This window comes from Myodes glareolus, chromosome 10, assembly GCF_982192425.1.
Source record: "Myodes glareolus chromosome 10, mMyoGla1.1, whole genome shotgun sequence".
Classification (NCBI taxonomy): Eukaryota; Metazoa; Chordata; class Mammalia; order Rodentia; family Cricetidae; genus Myodes; species Myodes glareolus.
Window position 1 is genome coordinate 27,922,770 of NC_142035.1, and position 26,962 is coordinate 27,949,731.

The 26,962-nt window shown below is 41.5% G+C and overlaps 1 protein-coding gene and 1 non-coding gene across 3 annotated transcripts; one reads left to right on the forward strand and one right to left on the reverse strand.

Annotated features, from left to right (window-relative positions):
- Nucleotides 1-2,864: 2,864 nt before the first annotated feature.
- On the reverse strand, nt 2,865-25,829 carry Gins1 (GINS complex subunit 1). 2 transcript variants are annotated; one of them, XM_048453269.3, is made up of 7 exons: nt 25,609-25,829; nt 22,419-22,483; nt 18,757-18,855; nt 17,491-17,581; nt 10,635-10,751; nt 6,385-6,459; nt 2,865-3,303 (listed from the first exon to the last, which is right to left on the reverse strand). In XM_048453269.3, the coding sequence occupies exons 1-7, from the start codon at nt 25,681-25,683 to the stop codon at nt 3,235-3,237; spliced, it is 591 nt and encodes a 196-aa protein (XP_048309226.1). In that variant the 5' UTR covers nt 25,684-25,829; the 3' UTR covers nt 2,865-3,234. The 2 variants fall into 2 exon arrangements, with proteins under 2 accessions (XP_048309226.1, XP_048309235.1); XM_048453278.3 differs by lacking the exon at nt 6,385-6,459.
- Nucleotides 15,717-15,823, forward strand: LOC148120594 (U6 spliceosomal RNA). The gene has a single exon (XR_015739160.1). It is a non-coding gene; the product is annotated as a U6 spliceosomal RNA (small nuclear RNA).
- Nucleotides 25,830-26,962: the final 1,133 nt, after the last annotated feature.

Genomic DNA, 26,962 nt, shown 5'->3' on the forward strand with positions numbered 1-26,962 from the left:
GTTTTTTAAAGTCTTAAAGTATTTCACACATAAGTAAATAGCTTTTTAAGAGTCACTGGGGTTAGGAACAATGCTCAGTGGACAAAGTGCTTGATATGCAAGCCTGAGGACAGAGTTTGGATCTTCCAATAAAAACACAAGCAGGGATCGATAGGTGTGGTGGTGCATGTCTTTAATCCAGTGGTTCTCAACTTGTGGGTCGCAACCCCTTTGGGGATCACATATCACATATCCTGCATATCAGATATTTATATCGATTCATAACAGTAGCAAAATTACAGTTATAAAGTAGCTATAAAATAATGTTATGGTTGTGGGTCACCACAACATGAGGAACTGTATTAAAGGGTCACAGCATTAGGAAGACTGAGAACACTGCTTTAATCCCATCTCTCAGGAAGCCGAAGCAGGTGGATCTCTGTGAGTTTGAGGCCAGCCTGATCTGCACGAGCTCCCAGACAGCCATGGCTACATACAGTAGTAATACCCTGTCTTGAAAAAAACTAAGAAAACAAAGATTCTCTACTCCAGTCAGCTCTTCACACCCTAGAAAGGAACCCTCTTAAAATGTAGAGTCTAGTTTTACTAACGGTAAAATACTAAGTCTCAGTATAGGCATTGCCAAAACTCAGTGGGGCTGGGCAGTAGTGGAGCACACCTTTAATCCCAGCTCTCAGAGGCAGGTGGATCTCTATGAGTTCGAGGCCACCCTGGTCTACAGAGTGACTTTTCTAGGACACCCAGGATTACACAGAGAAACCTTGTCTCAGAAAAAGAAAAAGAAAACCATTCCCACTGGATGCACTTCTTTTTTAGGCTTTGGTGTTTTTTTGTTTTTTGGGTTTTTGTTGTTGTTGTTATTGTTTTGGTTTTTCGAGACAGGGTTTCTCTGTGCAACAGTCCTGACTGTCTTGGAACTCACTTTGTAGAACAAGGTGGCCTCGAACTCACAGGATCTGGTTGCCATTAAGTGCCATGAAGAAGCCTGGGGTCAAACCAGCCACCTGAGTCTAGGATGGGTCTGAGGACCAGGATGGATGCATCCACATCTGAGTGACCTGTGCTGCTACTCAATGTCATGGTGATGTCTGGGCCAGAGCTACAGCTGAGGGCCATGTCAGCGTTCGTGGCCCTACTGCATCCAGGGTCTGTGCTGATGTCCAGTGCTCTTGTTATCATAGAAGGCTGTGCAGACTACCCAAGATCAAGGGCCAAGTTAGTGTCTCAAGGCCATACCACCACTGGGTTCAGTGGTGATGTCCAGACCCAACTGCAGCTAAGGACCATGTTGGGGTCCATGGTCCTACCATGGCTAGGGGTCTGACCTGAAGTCCGGGCCTTGTATTGCTACCAGTGGTCACGTAGAGGCTCAGGATTGGGGCAACAACCTGATCACATGGCTGTCAGAACTATTCTCACCCGAGTGGCCATTTCTTCCACCCAGAGCAAGCATATCATTCTAGCCTAAGCTGCTGCCAAAGGCCATGTCTGGGTTCATGATCCAGCAGCATCTGGGGTCTGTGTTTGTGGCCAGTGTCACCTCGGGAGGTCTTAGGAATCATGCAAGATGAAATCAGAGGACTATACTGAGCCAGTCCTGCCCTTCACTGCCCTGGGAGAGCTAGCCTTACCTCTAGCAGTCCACTACAGCAAGCCCCTGCACTTGGGAAAGAGGACCCCCATCCCTCACCACAGAAGAGAATGAACCTACCTTGAGGGCATACATGTAGGGAGCTGACTCTGTCCCTGCATCCGAGGCAGGTGGCCCTAGTGGCTCAATCTGACCTGCCTAGCTAACACCCAGGCCCACAACGGGGGCCTTGGGTTGACCCACTCTAGCCATCTACCCAGTCTAGTCCTGCTGGAGCTCATGAAGGGGTTGATCCTGAGGAACAATACCTGCAAGATCTCCAAGACACAGGATAGCCCAGAAGAGCTCTGGTGAGGCCCCAGTAAGGATGGTGAACCAAAAACCAGAGGCCTTGAATCAGACCAATGACTTACTGCAATGAACAGTTGTCATCAAGCTGATGGGACAAGGGTATATTATATGACACACCAAAGCCTCCAATGCCACCAGGTTGGATGAAGTGATGGTGAGTCAGGAGAGAAGGAGAAACAGGGATTTTTCTGTTTCAGGTGTGGTTTTTGTTCTGTTTTGGTTTATTGGTTTTTCTTTTTTATTCTTGCTTTTGTTTGTTTACTTTGTTTTGTTTCGTTTTGTGGCGGGATACAACAGGGATAAGGGGACTGAGAGGTGAAGAGAATTGGAGTACATGATGTAAAATCCCCAGAGAGAGAGAGAGAGAGAGAAAGAAATCAAAACTAAGTTGATGTAGTGGTGAATTCCTTTAATTCCAGCACTCAGGAGGCAGAGACGTGGATCTCTGCAAGTTTGAGGCCAGCCTGATCTACATATTGAGTTCCAGGACAGCCAGGACTACATAGAGCCTGTCTCAAACAAACCAACAACAAAAAGAATCCAAAACCAGGACAGCTAAAGCTGGGCGTGGCAGTTCAAGACTAATCTTTGCACTTTGGAGGCTGAGGCAGAGCATCAACAGTGACAAGGTCTCCTCTGGGCCCTTATCTTCAGAAGTGCAAGGATGCTGCCCATCTACACAGAGTAATTTATCTGCTCAGCACTTTATCTGCTCAGCACTGTCCAGCCTCCAGTCTCCCACAGCTCCCAAAGAAGGCTCAGCCTCACCTTTAGCCTACTGAAACTTCACTTGGCCAAAATAACTCTTTCCTGGAGGCTTATTCTACTGTTAAGGAAACATTTATTTTCCTACCCCTGGATGTCAACATCTTCTACTAAATAAATATCCATTACTTTTGAAAAAATATATCATGAAAACAGATTCAAACTGACTGTTTATTTTTATTTATGAAAGTAGAGCATTTACTGTGGGAATGGAATGACCAGAAGACACAGCTTGTAACAAAGGCTTCACAGCTGGCAGATGATACTACTAGCCAAGTGTTCCTGGTCTAACCTGCTCTTTGACTTTTGTTGTCCTGTCTTTTGAGGTGCTAGGGTTTCTCAAATGCTAAGAAAGTGCTCTACCACTGAGCTACACCTCAAGCGTGCCCTTCTCGGTTATCTTAGAGCATGTCTGTAAAATTAAAGTCAAAGGAGAGGGAGGTCCAGTGAGGATATTTACATGAGCTAGACTCAGCTTCACACCTGGCAGAGCCTGAAGTACCCTGCTGTTGTCATCACGGACGCAATCAGGACAGCACGTGCTCTAGAACCCCTTGTCTGATTAACTGCTCACACTTCCACCGAGGCAAAAAGTGCTGTAAAAGGAAGCAGAAGGGAAAAAGTGAGAGAAATCATTAGGAAAAAAATTTAATTATATTTCGCATCAATAAAAAGCAACAGTTAGTGTATACATTCAACTTCTATAGCTAAGTAGATAAAAGCTAAACTTAACTAATTTGCTGTTATAACCAAATAAATTGATACTAGTAGATGAACACTACTAGTAAAGTTATTTTTATAAAAGTCACTACATAATTTTTAAGCTTTATTCATTCTTATTTTATGAGTATGAATATTTTGCCTACATGTAACTGTGTGTATCACATACATGCCTATTGCCCGTGGAGGCCAGAAGAGGGCACTAGATCACCCTGGACCAGATAGAGTCCACAGCAGCAAGAGTGCTTAGCCACCAAGTCATCTTTTCAGCTCCTGATTCACCAACTTTTTACAAGTTACTGAAAGTGTTAAGCATACACACACACTCTCGGCCTTAGCGCCATCTTCCTTGAAACTCCTGCGCCATGAGAGTGGAGGGAGAAGCAACGCACAGGCTGAAGCAGAAGAGAAGGAAGATGAAGCAGAAGCAGAGGCTCAACTAGCGTGTCCACATAGGAAGGCCAGAAGAGCCCAAGGAAGGGATGACGAAGGCTGGGAGGTACAAGTTGTTGGACTGTGCGCTACTGTCGGTGTAAGCCTCAGTGGGCCTGGAACCTTGCCATCTGCTCGCAGAGACCACCTAGAGATGTTACTGCCTCGTTACAACCAAAACAGTTCTGCCGGCCCTTTGCTCTGGACCTGTGGCGTTCGGGACTAGTTCTGTTCTCACTTGTGGCCAAGTGTAACTCATGTCCAATAAACCATCTTTCTCGCTGTCTCAAACACATACACACACACACACACACACTGAGTGATACATTTGTTACCATATTTATAAGTATTAAAGAATACATGTGGGGCTGGAGAGATGGCTCAGTGGTTAAGAGCATTGCCTGCTCTTCCAAAGGTCCTGAGTTCAATTCTCAGCAACCACATGGTGGCTCACAACCATCTGTAATGAAGTCTGGTGCCCTCTTCTGGCCTGCAGGCATACACACAGACAGAATAGTGTATACATAATAAATAAATATTTTTTTTTTTAAAAAAAAGAGTACTAACTGTCTCTGACCCTTTGCGTGGCAACCAGAGTGGCATTAAAAAAAAAAAAGAATACATGTTAGGTATTTCTCCACTAGTGTCTGAACTATGTGGATGATCTACACAGATACACAGTCAGTTTTTAATTAACTAATTTAGTATGCATGAATGTGAAGATCAGGAGACAATTCTGAGGAGCTGGTTCTCTACTGTCATCTTATGGAATCCAGGAACTGAACTCGGGTCATTGGGCCTATGTGCTAGTACTTCTACTTACTATGCCATCTTGCTGGCCCATGATCAGGTATTTCAGAAGATCCTTAACACATTAAACAGTAGAAAGAGGTTTCAAACACAGACAATGTCCACACAGGAGCAGATGAACAGGCTCAGGCCTCACTGCCTCAGTACACAGTAGGCAGACCAGCCACAGAGCTCAAGAAACCCCCACAAACTGAAAGCACTTCCACTCCTCTTGCTCTGAGGACAACTTTGCTCTGGCAGCTGCAGGTTCCCATGGTACCTTCAGAACACAGGTTTTTTCTTTTTAAAGCACCTTAATTCATCATGTGGTAATAATGCAATATCTTTAAGAAGAAGACACATGGGAGAAGATAGTTGATTTAAAAAAGATTTTAGGGTATCTTCAAAATAGGTTCTAAAAACCTAGTTTTGGGAAATGACAGCTGCACGCTAATAAAACAGATCAGTCACCCTCTCAGGCCAGAGAATCAGATGGTCAAAAGCATTCTGTTCCAGGAGGTAAACAATTCACATCAATTCATATCAGAATATAGGAACAAGACACTAACTGGTCACTACCCACAGGGCAGGGTAGGCAAAGAAGAAAGAGTAGCCCTTATGAGGAAAGGATAAAAATGAACTGTTTTAATATAAAGCCACAGCTCTTTACAATGACAATCCGACCCTATTAACTTGTTCTGCTTACATATTAAGTACTTAACAGTTCTTGATCTACACCATGATTTTGCTTAATAATTTTCATAAATTTGCTGGGTGGTGGTAGCATATGCCTTTAATCCCAGCACTCAGGAGGCAGAAATAGGTGGATTTCTGTAAATTCAAGGCCAGCCAGGGCTATACAGAGAGTCTCTGTCTTACAAACAAACAAACAACAACAACCAAAAAAAACCCAATTTTCAGAAATTCAGAGACAAGCTCAATCCAACATTCTTTTGCTCCTTACTCTAGTACCGTGGATATGAACCTGCAGTTTCATGCATGCTGGACAAATGCCACCACTGAGGTGCAACTCCAGTCCAGTGAGTTTTTTTACTTTTCATTTTTGAGACAATATCTCACTAAATTGCCAGGAATGGCGTAGAATTTCCTTTGTAGCCCAGGTTGGTTTTGAACTTGCTATGTAGATCAACCTGGTCTGGAACTTGCAGAGATCTGCCTGACTCTGCCTCCCAAAGTCCTGGGATTAAAGACAAGTACCACCTCAGAGACAGGCGGATCTCTGTGAGTTCGAGGCCAGCCTGGTCTACAAGAGCTAGTTCCAGGACACGCTCCAAAGCTTCTGAGAAACCCTGTCTTGAAAAACCAAAAATCCAAAATAAATAAATAAATAAATAAAATGAAGATAAGCACCACTATATATGGTTAGTCTTCAACTTTTGGTCCTGCTCAGTGGGATTACCTTCTGAGTAGATGGGATTACCAACCCTTAAATTCAACATTTTAGTAGTCCCCAAATAATCTGTCAACTAATCAGAATAAGACTCATTATAATAATTACTCAGGAAAATGCTTAATATTGACTATAAGCAGCAACCTAGTAAATAAACTAACTTTTCTTGCCACATGAAACATTTGCTTCAAGTCTTATTTAGAAAAAGTCCAGAAAGGTCCACGATACAGAGGACCATCACAAGGATACTCATTTTGCTACGGAATCCAGCATTTCCTCACACACATTCTTAACAAGTTTTGACGTCTATGACGATGTAAAATACCTGACTATTTTTTTTAAGCAGGACTGAAGTGCCATCATCAACTTCAAATTCTCCATAGTCTTTCAAACACCGCACCTGAAAGAACAAATTGAGACTTCGTTTTTGCTTTGAGACAGGGTCTTTAGCTGTGTTGTCTAGTTGAGTCTCTAACCCTTAGGCTCAACTGATCCTCCCGTGTCAGCCTCCTGACTAGCTGAGAGTGGAGCTATGGCCCAGCATACCTGGTTTATGTTATTATAGGTAGTAATCAAAAAGAAAACAGGCGTTGCGTGAATATCTATGTAATTTCTAGATCCACTCCAGCCTCATTTTGTAGTATTAATATGAGAATAGGATACAGGTAAGCTTACCGGGTCTGACTTTTGGAAGAGAGTTTTCCAGTCGTCTTCAATATGCAGACTCATTTCAGGGAATTCTTAGCACACCTTTCATTTGTTGCCACAGTAAGAAGCAAAACTGAAGTTGTACTGAATTATCTTTTTTTTTTTAGTAATGCCTCCCCCACCACCTTTTTGGCTTTTTTTCAAGACAAGAGTTTCTCTGTAGCTTTGGAGCCTGTCCTGGATCTAGCTCTTGTAGACCAGGCTGGTGTCAATTTACAGAGATCCGCCTGCTTCTGCCTCCCGAGTGCTGGGATTAAAGACGTGTCACCACCACCCCTGAATTATCTTTTAATTTGTAAAATATGCTTAATGATCTCAGCTTGTTCTTTATCTTAACCTTATTCATTAGGCAACTAGGTTATCAAAACTGAAAGGTCTTGGTTGGAAGTCAGAGGAGTGAGGCAGCCTTTGACAGCAATTTCTGCAAAGAGCTAGCTGGGCTGTCAGGATGGCTCAGAGGTAAAAAGCATTTGCATGTAAGCCTGGTGACCCCTGATCTCACAGGATACGGTGAGGCCCGACTCCCCAAAGTTATTCTCATGTATAACAAAGGACACACAACTGCACTCAAATACACATTACATGCAAGTATTTTTTTTAAAGGGACAACACTAAGTGCTTGCTATCTAGGAAAACAGGGAGGCATTTCCACCTCATGAGAACTGGGAAGGAGTTTACTCTGAGGGTTAGAACTCATACTGCACTGCCATTAACTTCCAGTAAAGCCAACTCCAGCAGCAAGTACCAGATATTTCTACCATGTCCTAGAATTAGTCTGAAAATTTACAATGACTCTCAGAGCTTTTCAACTTAGTGTGAGAAATACTATTAGAGGAAAATCCCCACTGCTATATTTATTTCTTTGAAAGGACTGGTTGGGGGAAAGAGGTGCTGTGGCCAAGTGTGTTCCCTTCAATCACTTTGGGATTACTTTTTTCCCCATTTTGAAACAGGGTCTCCTGTAACCCAAGGTGATTCTGAACTCTTGATTGTTCTGCCTCAGCCTTCTAACTACTAGGACTATGGCTTAAATGACCTACTTCTACACATTAATATTCTTAAATAAACAAAAAAAATAGTCAAGTATGGTGGCCCATGCCTGCAATCCCAGCACTTGGGAGGCAGAAGTAAGAGGATCATGAGCTAAGTAAGGGTTACCCTTGACTACGTGGCATTTTCCAGGCAAACCTGAGATGCTATCTCTTTGTCTGTCTTTCTCTCTCTCTCTTTCTCTCTACACACACACACACACACACACACACACACACACACACACACACACTCACACATATATAATAATACTATCTCACAGATTGAACTCAATGCCCATCAAAATCCCAGCAAAATTCTTCAAAGACCTCAAAAGAACAGTACTCAACTTCATATGGAAAAGCAAAAATCCCAGGATTGCTAAAACAATCCTGTACAATAAAAGAACTTCTGGAGGCATCACAATCCCTGACTTCAAACTCTACTACAGAGCCACAGTACTGAAAACAGCCTGGTATTGGCATAAGAACAGACAGCAGGACCAATGGAACCTAATAGAAGACCCAGATATCAATCCACACATCTTCAAACACCTGATTTTTGACAAGGAAGCAAAAAAATATCAAATGGAAAAAAGAATGCATATTTAACAAGTGGTGCTGGCATAACTGGATATCAACATGTAGAAATATGAAAATAGACCCATATCTATCACCATGCACAAAATTCAAGTCCAAATGAATCAAAGACCTCAACATAAAGCCAGCCACACTGAACCCTATAGAAGAGAAAGTGGGAAGTACACTTGAATGCATTGGCACAGGGAACCGTTTCCTAAATATAACCCTAGCAGCACAGACACTGAGAGAAACAATTAATAAATGGGACCTCCTGAAACTGAAAAGCTTCTGTAAAGCAAAGGACACGGTCAACAAGACAAAACGGCAGCCTACAGAATGGGAAAAGATCTTCACCAACCCCACATCAGACAGAGATCTGATCTCCAAAATATACAAAGAACTCAAGAAATTGGACACCAAAAGAACATATAATCCAATAATAATAATAAAAAAATGGAGTACAGACCTAAACAGAGAATTCTCAACAGAGGAATCTAAACTGGCTGAAAGACACTTAAGGAAATGTTCAACATCCTTAGTCATCAGAGAAATGCAAATCAAAACAACTCTGAGATTCCATCTTACACCTGAAAGAATGGCCAAGCTCAAAACCCCTGATGACAACTTATGCTGGAGAGGTTGTGGGGAAAAGGGAACACTTCTGCATTGCTGGTGGGGATGCAAGCTGGTACAGCCCCTTTGGATATCAGTGTGGTGATTTCTCAGAAAATTAGGAAACAACCTTCCTCAAGACCCAGTAATACCGCTTTTGGGTATATACCCAAAGGACGTTCAATCGTGCCACAAGGACATGTGCTCATAGCAGCTTTGTTTGTCACAGTCAGAACCTGGAAACAAGTGTCCCTCGATCAAAGAACGGATAAGAAAAATGTGGTACGTTTACACAATGGAGTACTACACAGCAGAAAAAAATATTGGAATCTTGAATTTTGCAGGAAAATGGATGGAGCTAGAAAACATTATTTTGAGTGAAGTAACCCAGACACAGAAAGACAATTATCACATGTACTCACTCATAGGTGGTTTTTAAACATAAAGTAAAGAAAGCCTATAGTGGTAGCGGCGGGTTGGTTTGCTTTTCATCCAAGTTACAGCCAAATCTGACACACAGAGCACTGCACAGCCTGGAAACATCTCTCTGTATGGAGGCAGAAATCTGCCATGCTCTCCTGCCTGCCTAAGCCTGATTCTGCCTTCTGCCCAGGTGCAGGCGGGGAGCGCTGATCCATTGGCATGGTCTCAGAGTACTTTCTTCCCGACCTCAAGTGGGTACACAAACGTCCGGGCCTAGAAACGCTCCATAGCCAGAGTTTGCACCGGCGGCAGGACCCAGGAAGCCGCGGTTTAAAATGGCGCAGCTTTTTTTCTACCGCTAATGCTGAAACAGGAAATCTCTCTACAAAAGCCAGGCTACAAACCACAATCCCAGAGAACTTAGACAACAATGAGGACACTAAGAGAGACTTACATAGATATAATTTACCTGGGAAGTAGAAGTATAAAAAGACAAGATCTCCTGAGTAAATTGGGAATATGGGGACCTTGGGGGAGGATTGAAGGGATGAGGGGAGAGGTAAGGAGGGAAACAGAGAAAAATGTAGAGCTCAATAAATATCAAGAAAAAACATGAAAAAAATATTCTATCTCATGTCATTACTCATTTAATATCTATACATTACCCCTTGTCTTATACATATTTTAATTTTTTCCCATTTTATTTCATGAGTGTAGGTGTTTTACCTTCATGTATATCTGTATACCACATGTAAAGTGTCCAAGTGGGGCAGAAGGGCATTGGATGACCTAGGACTGGAGTTACAGATGGTTGTGAGCTGCCATGTAGGTGATAGGATTGAACCTGAATCCTCTGGAAGAGCAGCCAGTGCTATTTACCACTGAGTTCCTCATGGATATTTTTCTAGATTTTCATGTTGAAACTAGAATCTGACAGAACTACACACACTGTATTTTATATCTTATCTTTAAATCTCTACGTTTCTATCCCTCTTTGAAAACTTTTTCTTTCATTTTGGAAATCTCTTTGGGTACCAAACACAAAATTACTAAAATGGGTGTGCTGATGAAATTTTAGTTGCCATCTTAGAGACCATGGAAACTGTCTCCTCCCACTCTGTTGTCTCAAGTTTCCTTTCTTCTTTCTTTTTAGGAGAAGTTAGTAAATCCTCATCTTTGATAAAGGGTAGCACAATGAGTGCATTAAAGTAAGTATACATACTTCGATATATAGGCTTTTGGGAGGTTTTACATCCTGTGTGATGTCCAAGCCTTCATCTCCTCCCAGTGACCTCATGTAAGTAGCAAGAGACTTTTTGTAATGGTTGAACCACTCCATCTGTGAACAGAAAAATGGTCATTTGACAAAGGTTTAAGAAAATCTGTACAAACTATGTACTACCATTTCAAAAATCAACACATCCCAGGGCTGCATCTTCCCATATCAATTAACTTAATTATGAAAATCCCTCACAGACATTCCTGCTGGCCTAATGATGTCTTCCCAGGAATTTTAGGTTGTACTAAGTTGACAAAGCTATCACAGCTATCAAAGTGAAGACAGCTCTAGCAGACATCAGACACTCAGCCAGTATGATCTGAGCAACAGCATATACAAACCATAGGGAAGATAAGGGCCCACAAGCTCTGCTGACCCTGCTCACCGTGCATGGAATTGGCAGGCTCCAATTGCAGAGGACCCTCAAGAACAACCAAAAAGATGCTCTAGTACACCTCACCTATGCTTTCTTTCAAATGCTACAGAGCCCCTTACCCTTGTATTCTTTTTGGTACACTTTTAGTGTTACTTTTACCTCTTTTACTTTTTGTTTGGGGTTTTGTTTTAGTTTTTGAAGACAGGGTTTCTCTGTGTAGCCCAGGCTGTCCTGGAACTCACTCTGTAGACCAGGCTGTCCTTGAACTCATAGAGATTCACCTGTCTCTGTCTCCCAAGTGCTGGAATTAAAGGTGTGTGCATTACACAATGGAGTATTACACAGCAGAAAAAAAATCTTGAATTTTGCAGGCAAATGGATGAAGCTAGAAAACATCATTTTGAGTGAGGTAACCCAGACCCAGAAAGTCAATTATCACATGTGCTCACTCATAAGTGGTTTTTAAATATAAAGCAAAGAAAACCAGCCCACAAATCACAATCCCAGAGAATCTAGACAACAAGGAGGACCCTAAGAGAGATATATACAAATCTGATCTACATGGGAAGTATAAAAAGACAAGATCTCCTGAGTAAATTGGGAGCATGGGGACCTTAGGAGAGGGTTGAGGGGAGGGGAAAAGTAGGGAGGGGAGCAGAGAAAAATGTAGAGCTCAATAAAAATCAATAAAATAAAAAAAAATAGTGTGTGCAACCACTACCTGTTTTTACCTTGTTTTTGAAAAAATAAAAAATTACTATTTTTTTAAAATTAAAATATAATTATATAATTTCCTCCCTTTCTTTTTTTCCTCCAATCCCTCCCTTGTAACCTCCCTGCTCCTTCTCAAAATCAGTCTTTTTTGTTATTGTTACACATATATGTGTGTATATATATGTACAAATATATAAATAATACATTTTATATACATATGTTACATATTCCTAAATATATAAATAAAACCTGCTCAGTTTGTTAGTGTTACTTGAATGTATGTGATTTCAGGGCTGACTAGTTGGATTGGATAACCAGTTAGGAGGGCTTAGCCTGGGGAAACAGAATTCCCTCCTACAGTGCTTTGTCTATCGGTGGAGCCCAGGAGATTTCCCCATTCTGTTAGCAGTCTCCTTAGCTGTCCACCTTCAGGTCTTGGTAGACAGCCGGACTGCTGAGGTGTCATGGGTGAAGCTTTTCTGTCATTTCTAGAAGACAGTCAGTCTTACAGCAGATTCCTCTAGCTCCTAGAATCTGCACTGTCTTCCACAATCTTCCCTCAGTCCAAGGGTTTTTTTCTGATTCATCTAATTTGGTTCATAGATTTTTTTTTTTCACTATTAGGCAGTATTTTTTATTTTCCTTCTCTCTCTCTGGCCATGTTTTCCCCTTTTAATTGCTCCCTCTATATATTTTGACTTTACATTACTGGTTTTAAGTACTCATTATATTTTTTATTTTTTATTATCCTTATGACTAATTTTTTAACTTTTTCATGACTGAGATATCATTTGCTTTTTCTTTTATTTTCTAATTTCTTGCTCTTTTCCCTGAATAACGTTTTTTTCACTTAGCTTCTTTTCCTTTTTTGCATTTAATTTTGCTTCTCTATTTCCCGCCTTTCCCTGCCTCCTCCTTTTATGTCATCCACTTACTATTTCTGTACCGACTCTATAAATTAACCTTGTCCTGTAGCCTACAATAGCTTTGCCAGTTTACTTTCCTGGTCACTGATGATCCATTAGTGGGCTGTACTCGACTTTAAATGTATTTCTGTATCTTGCATGGCTTCTTGGTTTGTTGATATTATGGAAATTTCCTTTCTCTCTGTAAGGGTACTGGATATTAAGCCTTCAAGAAGATCCCCAGATAAAACAGGAAGAGAGTTTCTGACCAGCAGATCTATACATCACAAGACAGAGAGCCCATGAGAAAGTGTGGCAAACTGGCTCCTCCAAAGGGCTGTATGTAATTCACTACTAAGCTCAGGGACAGTGAAACAGCCATAATGCTAGACGATGATTTCAAAAGTTTACCCATCAATGTTTTCTAAGACAATCTAAACAAATGGTTTAATTAAATTCAGAACCTGAAGAGAAAAAAGTCAGCAATACGGAGGGTAAGATAGTAAAATAGATGAATTAGGGATAAAAAGTCAGCAACCTGCTGGGTGGTGGTGGCTCATACCTTTAATCCCAGTGCCTGGGAGACAGAGGTGGGCCTCTGTGAGTTCGAGGCTAGCCTGGTCTACAAAGTAAGTTCCAGGACAGCAGAGCTATTACACAAAGAAAAAAAAAGTCAGCAACCTAGAAGAAAACATCAGCAAAAAAACTGAAAATGTGGGGGTGGGGGGGAGCAAAACAAAACCAAACCCATGGAGCAGAAGAGGAAATAGGACATTCAAGCATCAACCAGAAAACAAGCATCACCACACGATGACTGAACACCAAACCTAAGAATCCACAGGACAGAAGTTAAGACAAATTTTAAAGGTTTAAGAGATTCTACCCAGTGAAATTATAACAAATTCCCCAAATCTAGAGAAAGATATCAGACACAAGAGGTATTAAAACCCTAAAGACACATGACCAGAGGAGAACCTCTCTATGACATATTATAGTCAAAATGTCAAAAATGCAAAGCAAAATAGAATTACAAGATGACATAACAGTTGGAAACATGTTAAAGAATCAAATTCTGATGTCTATAAAAGGTCAGAAAGATCCTGATTCAATAGAGTAGGTGGTTCCAACTCACCATTCTCATTCAAACTGAAACCTCAGAATTAAATTATACTGCAGCGGCGGGGAGGTAGGTGGAGAGATGGCGCAGTGGTTAAGAGCACTGGCTGCTCTTTTAGAGGGCCAGGGTTCAATTCCCAACACCCACATGGCAGCTATAACTGTCTGTAACTCAAGTTTCAGTGGATCTAATACTCTCATACAGACATACATACAGGCAAAAAAAAAAAAAAAATCAAACTACACTGTAGATCAAATGAGCTTATTAGATACACACAGAATAACTATCTAACAGGTAATGAATATACATTCTTCTTGGCAGCCCATAAGCTTCTAGAAGAGAGATCACATTCTAGGCACTAGTCTTAAAATCATACAAGAGAAGCCAGGTGATGTTGGCGCATGCCTTTAATCCCAGCACTCGGGAGGCAGAGGCAGGCGGATCTCTGCGAGTTCGAGGTCAGCCAGGTCTACAAGAGTTAGTTCTAGGACAGGCACCAAAGCTACAGAGAAACCCTGTCTTGAAAAAACAAAAGATAAAAAACAAAACAAAACAAAACAAAAAAACAACCATACAAGAGAGCTGGGCAGTGGTGGTGCACATCTTTAATCCCAGCACTCAGGAGGCAGAGGCAGGGGGATCTCTCTGAGTTCAAGACCAATCTAGTCTACAAGAGCTAGTTCCAGGACAGGGTCCAAAGCTACAGAGAAACCCTGTCTCGAAAAAACAAAAACAAAACAAAACAAAACAAAACAAAAAACAACCAACCAAACAAACAAAAAAAACCCCAAGAGAATCTAAAAAACTTTTCCTTCTTTCTTTCCTTCCTTCCCTTACTATGTACACAGTGTTCTGTTTGCATGTATGCCTGCAGGCCAGAAGGTGGTGCCAGATCTCATTACAGATGATTATGAGCCACCATGTAGTTGCTGGGAATCAACTCAGGACCTCTAGAAGAGCAGACAGTGTTCTTAACTGCTGAGCCATCTCTTCAGCCCCCCCCATAACTTCTTGTATCTTATCAAATTAATGCCATAAAACTAGAAATCAAAAAGAAGAAAAATACTGAAACCACACAAATACTTGGAGACTCAACAATACAGTTTTGAATGACCACTGGTCACTGAAGGAAATTGGGGAGGAAACTGAAAATTTCCTAGAATCTAACAATGTGAGAATACAATTTAACAAAACCCTTGGAACACAGCTAAAGCAATTCTCAAAGGAAAGGTAGTAACTATAAGGACTTACATTGAACAATTACATACCAAATAAATAACCTAGCAATACACCTCAAGTTTCCAGGAAAACAAGAACAGTCCAAACCCAAATGCGGAAGGACAATAGAAATAATAAAAATCGTGGCAGAAATTAATGAAGTAGAAAATAAAGAAATAATATATAGACACAATAAAAAAATGGATAAATTCCTAGGCACAGATGACCTGCCAAAAAATAACAGGAAACAAATCTGTTATAATCAGTGAGACTGAAGCAACAATAAAAGAAAAGCCTCAGGACTAGACGGGTTCATTGTTAACTTCTACAACCCTTTCCAGAAGAACTAACACAAATACTTTTAAACTGTTCTTTGACAGAAGGAAAGAAACAATGCCAAACCCATTGTGCAAAGCCAGCATTACCATGACACCAAAACCCCATAATGATACAACAACAACAACAACAAAAACTACAGACAAATTTCTCTGATGGGCATAGACACAAAAACTCAATAAATTCTTAATAGTCAGAATTCAAGAACACATTAAGAACAGAGCATGACCATGTTGACTTCACTCCAAGGACACAAGGTCAAATCACAAATCAACAGGTGTAATACAATATGTAAATAGTTAAGGGCAGAAATCACGTATCACTGACGCAGAGAAGCATCAAGAGTTGTTGTTAAGGATGTGCTCGCTTCGGCAGCACATATACTAAAATTGGAACGATACAGAGAAGATTAGGATGGCCCCTGCGCAAGGATGACACGCAAATTCGTGAAGCGTTCCATTTTTTTTTTTTGATGGTAATATTCTATCCTTATGACACTATTGCAACCAAATTGGCTTTACCATCTTGGCTTTAGTAGGTATAGAGGACAATGGATTACCATCTTTATTTTGTAATGTGTTAAGCATTATATGCTGGTAGAATCTAGTTTAATTGTTTCAAGTGGAAAGTATTTTTGAGTTTCCATTTTGAATGTGTTTGGACTAAAACAATAAACTACTGATGTCTCCAAAAAAAAAAAAAAAAAAGAGTTGTTAAGGAGGTGACTCACAGTGGACCCTCAACAGTTTATGCTAACTTAATGACACAGAGTGGAGGCTAGAAACCATCTGATCAGTAACTGGGCTTTGGGCCTCACCAACAGTGTGGCCTCCTGGGAAGGGAGAAGACTGAGCTGTGACAGAGTTGGCAATTCAATGGTCATGTCTCTGGAGTACAAAACTCCAGTCACTTGGACACCAGTGCCCTGTAAGAGTACCTGGATGGCAGTGTTTTGTGTACCATTATGGAATGTGACAAGGGGGTGTCATGCTCTGATTTGCAAGAATAAGATGCCAAAAGCTTAGAGTCTCCAACGCTTTCAGCCCTTGAGACTCGTTTGACTGGTTCTGATTTGTATCTACTTTGCTTTGTATCCATTTGGCTTCCAGACACTGAAGTATGAAGTAGAATGGTTCTCTGAGTTTTGTGACTCACTCTGGTAAAGTACTGGACCTACAGTAATCATAGAACTTGTAACTGTTGCCTAAAGTAAGGGGAAGACCTATGGAAGACTTAGGTGAAGTGTGGTGTAACTTCAGGCAGTTACTATCTGAAGTTCTTGTAAGCCTGTGTCATTTTTAAAGGAGATAATTTAGGCATAAGGAGAGGTCAAGTTACTTGCTTGAGATAGACAGTTCTTGGATAGTAGGGATTTAAATTTATGTGGCTAAATCCCATATCTGAAATAATTCTGTGCCTTGGTTACTGGATCAATCAAGACTTATTACTAATATGAATTATTAATATTGATTAAAACATACATATATACACACATTATATAGAAAACACTCAAGTAAGGGGGCTGGAGAGATGGCTCAGAGGTTAATAGCATTGCCTGCTCTTCCAAAGGTCCTGAGTTCAATTCCCAGCAAACACATGGTGGCTCACAACCATCTGTAATGGGGTCTGGTGCCATCTTCTGGCCTGCAGGCATACAGACAGACAGAATATTGTATACATAATAAATAAATAAGTAAATATTTAAAAAAACACTCAAGTAATAATACCTGTTTTTAATCCCAAAGAGGGATCAGTAATAAATAGCATATTGGGCAGGATGCTGGTGATGCACACCTTAATCCTGGTACTTGGGAGACAGAGGCAGGTGGATCTCTGTGAGTTCGAGGCCAGCCTGGTCTACAGAGTGAGTTCTAGGACAGCCAGGGTTGTTATACAGAGAAACCCTGTCTCAAAAAACAAACAAACAAACAAACAACTATTGGGACTCTATTTTGTTAAGTACATAGTTTTCCACACGGTACTTAGAATTTTGCCCCACCACATACTTCCTATTATAGTATATAAGAGATTAGTTCAATTTGGAAATTGCTGGATACTAAAACAAAAAGAAAAACACAGGTAAGTACTATTAGAGAACACAGCATTTTCATATATTGAATAGTGCTAACTTACTTCTTCAGCAGACATGTGGAATCGCAAAGCATTTGGTAAGACACTGCCATATTCCCACCTGAGTGCTCTAATCCGAAGCAACCGGTCATACCTAAAACAGGAAGGGATTAGATGGTGTAAGAATAAAAGGGGTCGCTGGGTGGCGGCAGCACACACTTTTAATCCCAGCACTTGGGAGGGAGAAGCAGGTGAATCTTTGTGAGTTTGAGGCCAGCCTGGTTTATAAAGCGAGTTCTAGGACAGCTAGAGCTAAATCAGTGAAACCCTGTCTCAAAAAAACAAAACAAAACAAAAACAGGAATAAAAGGGGTCAAAAGTCATTTTTCTGAGAAGACTCAGGACTCACAAAACCTACATGGAATATATGAACTTTGTTCGGCTACTGATAGAAAGACAGCAACAAGAAGACATCCTTGGGACAATGGGAAAAAATGTGTGAAAGAACTGTTTAGAGCACTGTGGTAGCAAATGCCTTGAAAGGCAGGAGGATCTCTGTGAGTTCAAGGCTAGCCAGGACTACATAATGATACCCTGTTTGAACCTCAAAGATGTCACCAGGCATTGTTTAACTCTCTAAGTTTGACAATATGCAGTGGTTACAAAAGCCAAGAGAACCTTGCTGCTTAGAAAATAAAAGTATTAAGAATTGAGCGGGGAGCTACCATGATAATCCAAACCAGTACAGCATAAAAACAAAACACAATGAAGTAAATATGGCAGAGCAGTAAGATCTAAGAGCTACGTTCCACAGGGCAAGTTATATTTCCTCACTCTTTTTATGAATACACTAGTGTTTCATAATTTTTAAAAAGATGGTTTTGATAGGAAATCAGAGCTGGGCGGTGGTGGCACAAACCTTTAATCCCAGCACTCTAGTCAGATTTCTGTAAATTTAAAGTCAGCCTGATCTACAGAACCAGTTCCAGGACAGCCAGGGATAGATGGAGAAACCATGTCAAAAAAAAGGAAGGGGGCGCAGGGGGAGTCAGGTGTGACTGCATACGGCATCAATCCTAACATTCAAGAATAAAAGCAGAAAGATCTCTGTGACTTCAAAGTCAGACTGTTTACATAGCAAGTTCAAGGCCAGCCACTGGTATGTAGGTAAGACCCTATCTCAAAAACAAAACTAAACTAAACAAAACAAAACATAAAAAGGAACAACAGAAGATTTTTTTCCTTGCTACCTACTGGGAAACCAAACTACATAAAAGGAAAAAACCTCCTAGGTTCCCTGACACTTCAAACAAAGCCCAAGACACTTACAGATATGCTACAGTGCAGCGTTGATTTCTTAACAAAGAACAATGCCGAAATCTGATGGTTGGTATCAAATTACCTCGTCCAGCTGACTTTGCTTCATTCCTGGTAAGGACATATAAGGAATAAGAAACATACATGTTCCGATGTAGGTAATAATTTCAAAGCCAGAATGACTGACTTACATGCTTGTTTTGTCCATTTAAAGTTAGTAGCAATCAACCTACCAGAGTAGCTACCTCCAGGACAGTGCTTTCATTAGTATATTAAAAGATAAAGAAATTGGAACTGGGTACGCACCTTTGTTCCCAACACTCAGGAGGCAGTCAGAAAAATCTCGAGTTCAAGGTCAACCTAGAGTGAGACCCTGTTCTTATCACTGAGTATCTAGGTTGTTTTGCTTTTGTGGTGCTGAAGATCAAACACCCTAGACTAAGCTACTCCCCTGACCACATAGAGCCATTCTACACACTTCTGCCACCCTGTGGAGGTCAGGTTAAATCTCCACACTCCCAACAACTGCTTACAATGTCCGAGTATAATTCCTGGATTATAAGGTGTAGTGAGGAGCTGCGGGCAGGCCTGCTTTTCGCCTCACCCAGCTCCCGCACGGCTAGCTTAGTCCCAGAAATAACAACACACAAATTGTATTCATTTAAGCACTGCCTGGCCCATTATCTCTAGAGAGTTAGTTACTGACTAACTCTCATATCTTGATATTAATCCATTTCTAATAATCTGTATAGCACCACAAGCTGGTGGCTTACCGGAAAAGATTTAGCATGTCTGACCTGATGGCTGGCTCCATGGCATCTGGCTCATTGTCCTCTTTCCAGCATTCTATTCTGTTTACTCCGCCTACCTAATTTTCTGTCCTATCAAAGGGCCAAGGCAGTCTCTTTATTGACCAATGAAAATAACACAATAGACAGATAACCCTCCTCCATCAATAAGGAACCAATATAATTCACTTGAACTAGCAGGCCATAGTGGCATCGTGTCTACAATCCCAGCATTTGGGAGGCAAGGCAGGATAGAAAGCATTAGATAAGACCGAACTACAAAGAGATCTTTTCTCAAAAGATTTGAAAATTTAATAGCAGAATAATGTAGAAAGTAGATGTAAAACTTTTCACATTTACACATTAGTTGAAGGATTTGCTTCTATTCACAATGTATTTTTTAAATTTGTATTCCGTTTACTTATGTGTGCATGCAGCTCCTCTGGAGAACAGATCAGAGTGCAACTTTAAGGAGTTCACCTTCTCCTTTCACCATGTGGGTCCTGAGGGTCGAACCCAAACCATTAAACTTAGCAGCAAGTACTTCCACCCACTGAGCCATCTCACCAGCTCTATTTTTTTTATTTTTCAGAATCTTTTTATTTGCCTGAGTGGTAATGGCACATACCTTTAAGCCTAGCACTTGAGAGGCAGAGGCAGGGAAATCTCTGAGTTCAAGGACAGCCTGGTCTACAGAGTGATTTCAAGGACAACCAGCTGCACACAGAGAAATCCTGTCTCAAAAAATTAAAAAAAAACAAAAACAAAAACCCTTTTATATGTATAGGTGTTTGCAACAGATGAATGGAGTTCCTAAAGAGGCCAGAAGAGGGTGTCAGATCCCCAGAAACTGAAGTTACAGATCATTGCGAGCTGTCACTTGGGTTCTGTGAATCAAACCCAGGTGCTCTTAAAAGCAGCTGGTATTCTTAACCACTGTCATCTCTCCAGCCCCGTTACAAATAATTTTAACCAGTAATTAGTAACAATGGTCACCTCTCAAGAGAGAATTTAACAGAGTAAGGGACAAATTTCTGGATCATTAATTTACACAGAGCACAAATACAAGGAGTACAGAAAATTCAGTCCCCTACTGGACCAAGACCTAATAGGCAAACTCTAAAATATATCTTTATTGTTTATTATAGTTCAAGTCACTTTTTAGTGACCTGAATGACCACTGTGTCCCCTCCTTTCTGATGGTTAAATACATACAGCAATCAGGATGACCTTAAGACAGACTGCCCACCCCACACACAATTATCTCATCTGATGACACCCTCTTCTCCTTGCTAAGTTGCAGTCACACTGGTGTTTAAGTGAAGTTTCCTAGGTACCCGCCTCTTTTAGATCCTTGACATACGCTGTAGCCACTGCCTGAATGCTCTCTGCTTACCTGGACTGTTTCAGTGAGTAAAACCTTCTTCTCCTTGAAGCCTCAGCTAAAAACGTCTTTTCCTTAGAGGAAACTCCCAACTCCTCACTTTCAGTTATAGTTCATACTGGCTCTTAGTATTATTCTCTCCGGAGGCCTTCCTTTAGTGCAATCTCCATCATAATATGCCTGTACTCTTACACAGTAAGGGTCATGGACAGAAATCTAGGCTATGTTATCTACTATAGAAATACCAGAAGTATTTATCAGTGCAAATTTATTCGGTGCATGTCTGTTGAATAGATTAATGAACAACTCTGCAGAATTAAGTTTAAGACTTGACATCAGACTCATATTTACCACAGTCCTGTTGAGATTCAGTTCCTCGTTCTATTGGTAAAAATTTTTCTGTTATCAACATGTGTTATGTTCCAGTTGTTTTGTATGCCCCACAGATCTTATCACCATATTATTAATTTCTACATCCAAGTAACTCATAAACCCTTCTGGTTAAGATTCTGACTACCACTGGGCATTAATCCCAACACTTGGGAGCCAGAGGCAGAGGCAGACAGATCTCTGAATTCATGACTACACTGGTCTACAGAGCGAATCCCAGGGTACCCTGGGTTACACAGAGAAACCCTGTCTCAGAAAAATGGGGGGGGGGCGGTTTCTGACTACCACAGCCTTGATCCAGCTTTCAGCATTTTTTTTTAAAATCTTACCATGGGATGGCAGTCTCTGAAGCCTGTTCACACTGAACAGATTCTCCACTGTATGAGACGCCATGCCTAACTTTAAATATCCAATAAATCTATCGCCCTCTCTTGTCCTACTACGTGGTAGTCTTTTGTGACACTGGCTCTCAAGAAACTCTACTCACGTTGTCAGAAATCGCTGCTATTCCTGCTCAATGGACCCTTCTCCTTCAAACACACTAAGGCATCTATAAATGAAAATGAAGAATGGGAACTAAGGACTTACTTGCATTGTGGGTTTTATCTGATCCTGTCTCATCTTGTTAAGTCTACCTTAACTCTTTCAGCTTAGAAGTCATACATCATAATACATCATGAAGATGTATTGAGCATCTAGCATATGTGAAGCATTGCCCAACCACAGAGCATCAGAAAACCCTTTAAGTTCAAGTCCTGTGCTCACTTGTACATCCAGGGTAAGATCAGGTTCAGAAAAATTTAAAAAAAAAAATGCATCCCCAAAGAGATAAAAAGTTCTGATTTTGGGGCTGGAGAGATGGCTCAGTGGTTAAGAGCACTGACTGCTCTTGCAGAGGACCTGGGTTCAATTCCCAGCACCCACATGGCAGATCACCACTGTCTGTAACCCCTGTTCCAGGGGACCCGACACCCTCACGTGGGCATACATGCAGGCAAAACACCAATGCACATAAAATAAAAATAAATAAATTTAAAAAAATGCTTAAAAAAAAGTTCTGATTTTAACATCTCATTTCTTATTTTTAAAACACTGATATTATCACAACTTACACATCAGACTGGTTTTGTTCATACAAAGCTTTCATCTCCTCCAGAACTTGTCTGAGTCCATCTTCCTGAAATGTATAAATAAATTCATTAATTTCCTGATAAATTTCAATCTGTACTATATTTATCTTTCATTTACATACCTTAGCCAAAAAGATAGGCTTCACAATATTTCCATGGCTAGATACTGCTAAGAAACATGAGATGGAATAGCCTGTGGAAATCAGTTGCACAGCTGTTCAAACACTTAAAAGGAATGGACATAGTTCCTGAACTCAGGATGCCACGCAGGAGCATCAAGACTTCAGGGTCTTCATGCACTACATAGATACCCTATCTTAAACAAAGGACTGCGGATGCAAGTCATTGGAAGAGCATTTTCCTAGCTTGTGTCAGACCTGGAGCTCTATCCCCAGCACCAGAAAAAAGTTAAACTGAACTACCATCTGACCCAGCAATTCCACTACTAGTTTTATACCCAATCCCATTCCTACTCACATTTTCTTTTGTTTGTTTGTTTTGTTTTTGGCTTTATTATTTTCTTCCTTTCACTCATTCATTTTTTCTTTCTACTATTGAAATAAATCTCCAACCCATACACAAAAACTTACACACAATTTTGTTGTGTCTTTGTTTTGTTTTTTAGGCTTTCACAATTGATCTTCTTGAGACAGGGTCTTACTAGTATTATGTGACCCAGGCTGATCTCACGTTAAACTTCAGCATCCTATGTCCTGGAATTACAGCCATACACTGGGCTTTATATGCAAAAGTTCTTGGCAGCATTTTTCAAAATAGTCAAAAAGCAAAAGTAATTCAAAAGACCAACAACAGATGGAGATATAAACCAGATGTGGTATATTACTCAGTGGAGTATCATTTAGCAGTAAGAAGGAATTAGTACTGACACATGCTACAAACATGTAGCGGCATTCGGCTGATCTCCTTTTGAATGACCCAGGTCTCTTGTGTGTTTCTTTCAATCTCCAGGCCTTTGCCCAACTCGCGATCGGTACAGTGGCGCGCGAACTGTACCGAGAGGGTAACACAGAATCGGGTGTTACACAAACATACATAGATCTTGACAATTCCATTTTAAGCCATAGACAGCAGACACAAAAGGACTGAAGTTTGACTCTACTTATCTGGAATACCACCTAGGAAGGCAAATTCATAGACAGAAAAGCACTTTAGCCAGGTCTAGTAGCACATGCCTAGAAACATCTCAGCAACTGGAAGAGGTATCTCAAGATGAGGTCAGCCTGGACTACACAGTAAAATCCTATCTTAAAAAATCAAAAGATAGTCAGGCGGTGGTGGCGCACACCTTTAATTCCAGCACTCGGGAGGCAGAGGCAGGAGGATCTCTGTGAGTTCGAGCCCAGCCTGGTCTACAAGAGCTAGTTCCAGGACAGGCTCCAAAGCAACACAGAGAAACCCTGTCTCGAAAAACAAAACAAAAAAATCAAAATGAGGCTGGGCGGTGGTGGCACATGCTTCTAATCCCAGAACTCCAGAGGCAGAGGGAGGCGGATCTCTGTGAATTCAAGGCCTTGTCTACAAAGTGAGTTCCAGGACAACCAGGGCTGCAGAGAAACCTTATCTTGGGGGGGGGGGGGGTGGTGGAATGAGAGCAGGTTAGATGGCTCAGCATGTAAGGGCACTTGCCTCCAAGCCTGATGACCTGAGTTCATCCTGTAGCTCACATGGCAGAAGGAAAGAACTGACTCTCCTATGTTGTCCCCTGACCTTCACAACTGTGCTGTTGTACACATGCCTCCACCCACATAAATCAATACATGTAAAAGGAAAGTGGTCATCAGGAGCTGTGAGGAAAGGGGAATCCAGGTATCACTGCTTAGAGATAACGAAGTTTCTGCTGGAGTAATGAAATGGCTTTGGAAACAACAACGTGAATGTAATTAGTGGCACTGGAGTGAATATTAAGAATGCAAATTTTAACAATTAGAAAGATCAAACAAATCAACATTTAAAAAGTGCAATAGGGGCTGGGGAGATGGCTCAGTGGTTAAGAGCACTGGTTGCTCTTGCACAGGACCCAGGTTCGATTCCCAGCACTCACATGGTGATTCATAACCATATGTAACTCCAGTTCCTGCTCTCTTCTGACCTCTGTGGGCACCAGGCATATATGTGCCCACATACATACATGCATGCAAAACATTCATACACACAAAATTTAAAAATAAATCTTTAAGCCAGGTGATGGTGACACATGGCTTTAATCCCAACAGCTGGAAGGAGAAGGCAGGTGGGTCTCTGTGAGTTCGAGGCCAGTCTGGTCTCCAGAGCAGGACAGCCAGGCTACACAGAGAAACCCTGTCTCGAAAAAAACAATAAATAAATCTTTAAAATAAAAACGCTCAATAAAACTACTGAAAACATATACCACAGTAAAAATAGTCTCTTTGAAGCCAGAGACTAAAAAAAAAAGTCTTAAATTATTCTGGGCGAAAGAGGCCAGATACAGCTGCAAAGAGTGCACACTACATGATTCTATACGGCCCTTTACGGGGCATCAGGCCCTTTATAGAAGTGTCAGCTCTTAGCAGAATGAACCCAGCCAGATACAAGGAAAGAGATTCAGCAATTTCGCAAGGTTGAGGGTGGGACTCTGAACTTCTGCAGTTACATTAAAGGCTGGCTATAAAGATATCCGTGGAGCTGGAGAGATGACTCAGAGGCTAAAAGCACTTGCAGGAACCCACATCCTGCAGTTCACAAACGCCTATTACCCCAGTTCCAGAGGATCCCACACCCTCTTCTGGCTTCCACGGGGCACCTGCATGCAGGTAACGCACACATATATTTAAAAAACAAATCAAAACAAAAAAACAAAAACAGAGTTCGAGGCCAGCCTGGACAACTTGAAGCCTTGTCTCAAAAATCAAGAAGCAGATGGAGAAATTCATTAACATTAGTCTTTTATTTTGCTTCCTACAATGTTTTTGGTCCAGTTTCAAACTGTTTGTTTCCGATCTCGGAAACTTGCCAGTCGGTAAAGAACCCAGCAAGAAACACGTAAAAAGAACCCTCCTTCGGCAAGCCACAGCGGACAAGCCCAGGTAAGGTCCGCATTGGCCCCGCCCCCAGGGTTGAGACCACCCCCGCCTCCAGGCCAGAGGCCCCGCCCCACGCCTGGCCCTGGACACGCCCTTCCCCGGCTGCTCACATTGAAGGCCGGCAGCTGCCCTTCCGGCGCGCGGTGTAACTCGCGGACAAGCTCCATAGCCTTTTCGCAGAACATGACTGACGCTCCCGAGTCCCTCGGTCCTGTCAACTGCCAAGTCACGCCAAACGGTAGCTGGGCTCTCGACCGCGGCACTTCTATTGTTCAGAGCTCCAAAGCGCGCAGTCTCTCCTCCTCGCTTTGGCGCCAAACAGGCTCAACCAATAGAAGTGAGCTGTCGGATGGGGGTGGAGTTCCTAAGGCGGCCGAGAAGGGACACTTGACCTCATTGAGCAGCCATACTGAGAGGCTGGGAAATGGGGGGTTAAGAAGATGGGTTTCTTTCCTGGAGAAGCCCGGGAAGTCGGTTGCGTCTAAGACACTAAGCTCTTTTCGATTGTTCAGCGAAGTAAATTATACATTCTTCCCTTCCTTTTTATTTTTTCCATTTGAATTAGTTACCTTTAGGTTAAAAGGGAAACCTTTAGGTTAAGAGGAAAAGACGAGAAACTAGTTATGACGCATTGTTTTGTTTTAGTTTAGAGAGAAACTTTATTGGGTACTTTCTGTGTAGTAGGGACTATGATGTGTATTTCAGTTAATTCTCACAATTCCTGTAAGGGTTATTAGTATGCAGAGCTGATAAGGAAACCAGAACAGTTAATTCACTGAAGGTCCACGGCTCATAAAATAATTAAAACCTACTTTCTATGCTTTGCACTTTCAGCTCTTTGATTTTAAAGAAGTTATTTAAAAATATTTGTGAACTGGAAAATGTCACAGATAGGGGGATGGAGAGATGGCTCAGTGGTTAAGAGCACTGACTGCTCTTCCAGAGGTCCTGAGTTCAATTCCCAGCAACCACATGGTGGCTCACAACCATCTGTACGGAGATCTGGCGCCCTCCTCTGTCATGCGGGCATACATGGAGGCAGAATGTTGTATACATAATAAATAAATCTTTAAAAAAGAAAAAGAAAATGTCACAGATAACAGCAGTTCAAAGCATTATACTGTGGTCGAATGCCCGAAGTCCCAGCACTTCTGGGGCTGAGGAAGGCAGATTACTTCAGTCCAGGAATTCTAAAGGAGCCCATCTTTTTAAATTTTTGCTTGTTTTTCGAGACAGGATTTCTCTATGTAACAACCCTGGAACTTGTTCTATAGACCAGGCTGGTCTCAAACTCACACACCTTTAATCCCAGCACTCACGGAGGCAGAGGCAGGCAGATCTCTGTGAGTTTGAGGCTAACCTGGTCCACAAAAGGAGTTCCAAGACAGGCGAGAAACCCTGTATTTCTGGGGGGTGTGGGTGGATTCTCTTGTCCCAGATGTGGTTAGGTTTGTGTCAAACTGA

Coding starts and splice junctions, on each gene's coding strand:
- Gins1 (XM_048453269.3), bottom strand. CDS start 25,683: ATGTTCTGCGAAAAGGCTATGGAGCTTGTCCGCGAGTTACACCGCGCG. Junction 17,582..18,756: donor CGCTGCACTGTAGCATATCT/GTAAGTGTCTTG, acceptor TTCCTGTTTTAG/GTATGACCGGTTGCTTCGGA. Junction 10,752..17,490: donor TCCACATGTCTGCTGAAGAA/GTAAGTTAGCAC, acceptor TTCTGTTCACAG/ATGGAGTGGTTCAACCATTA.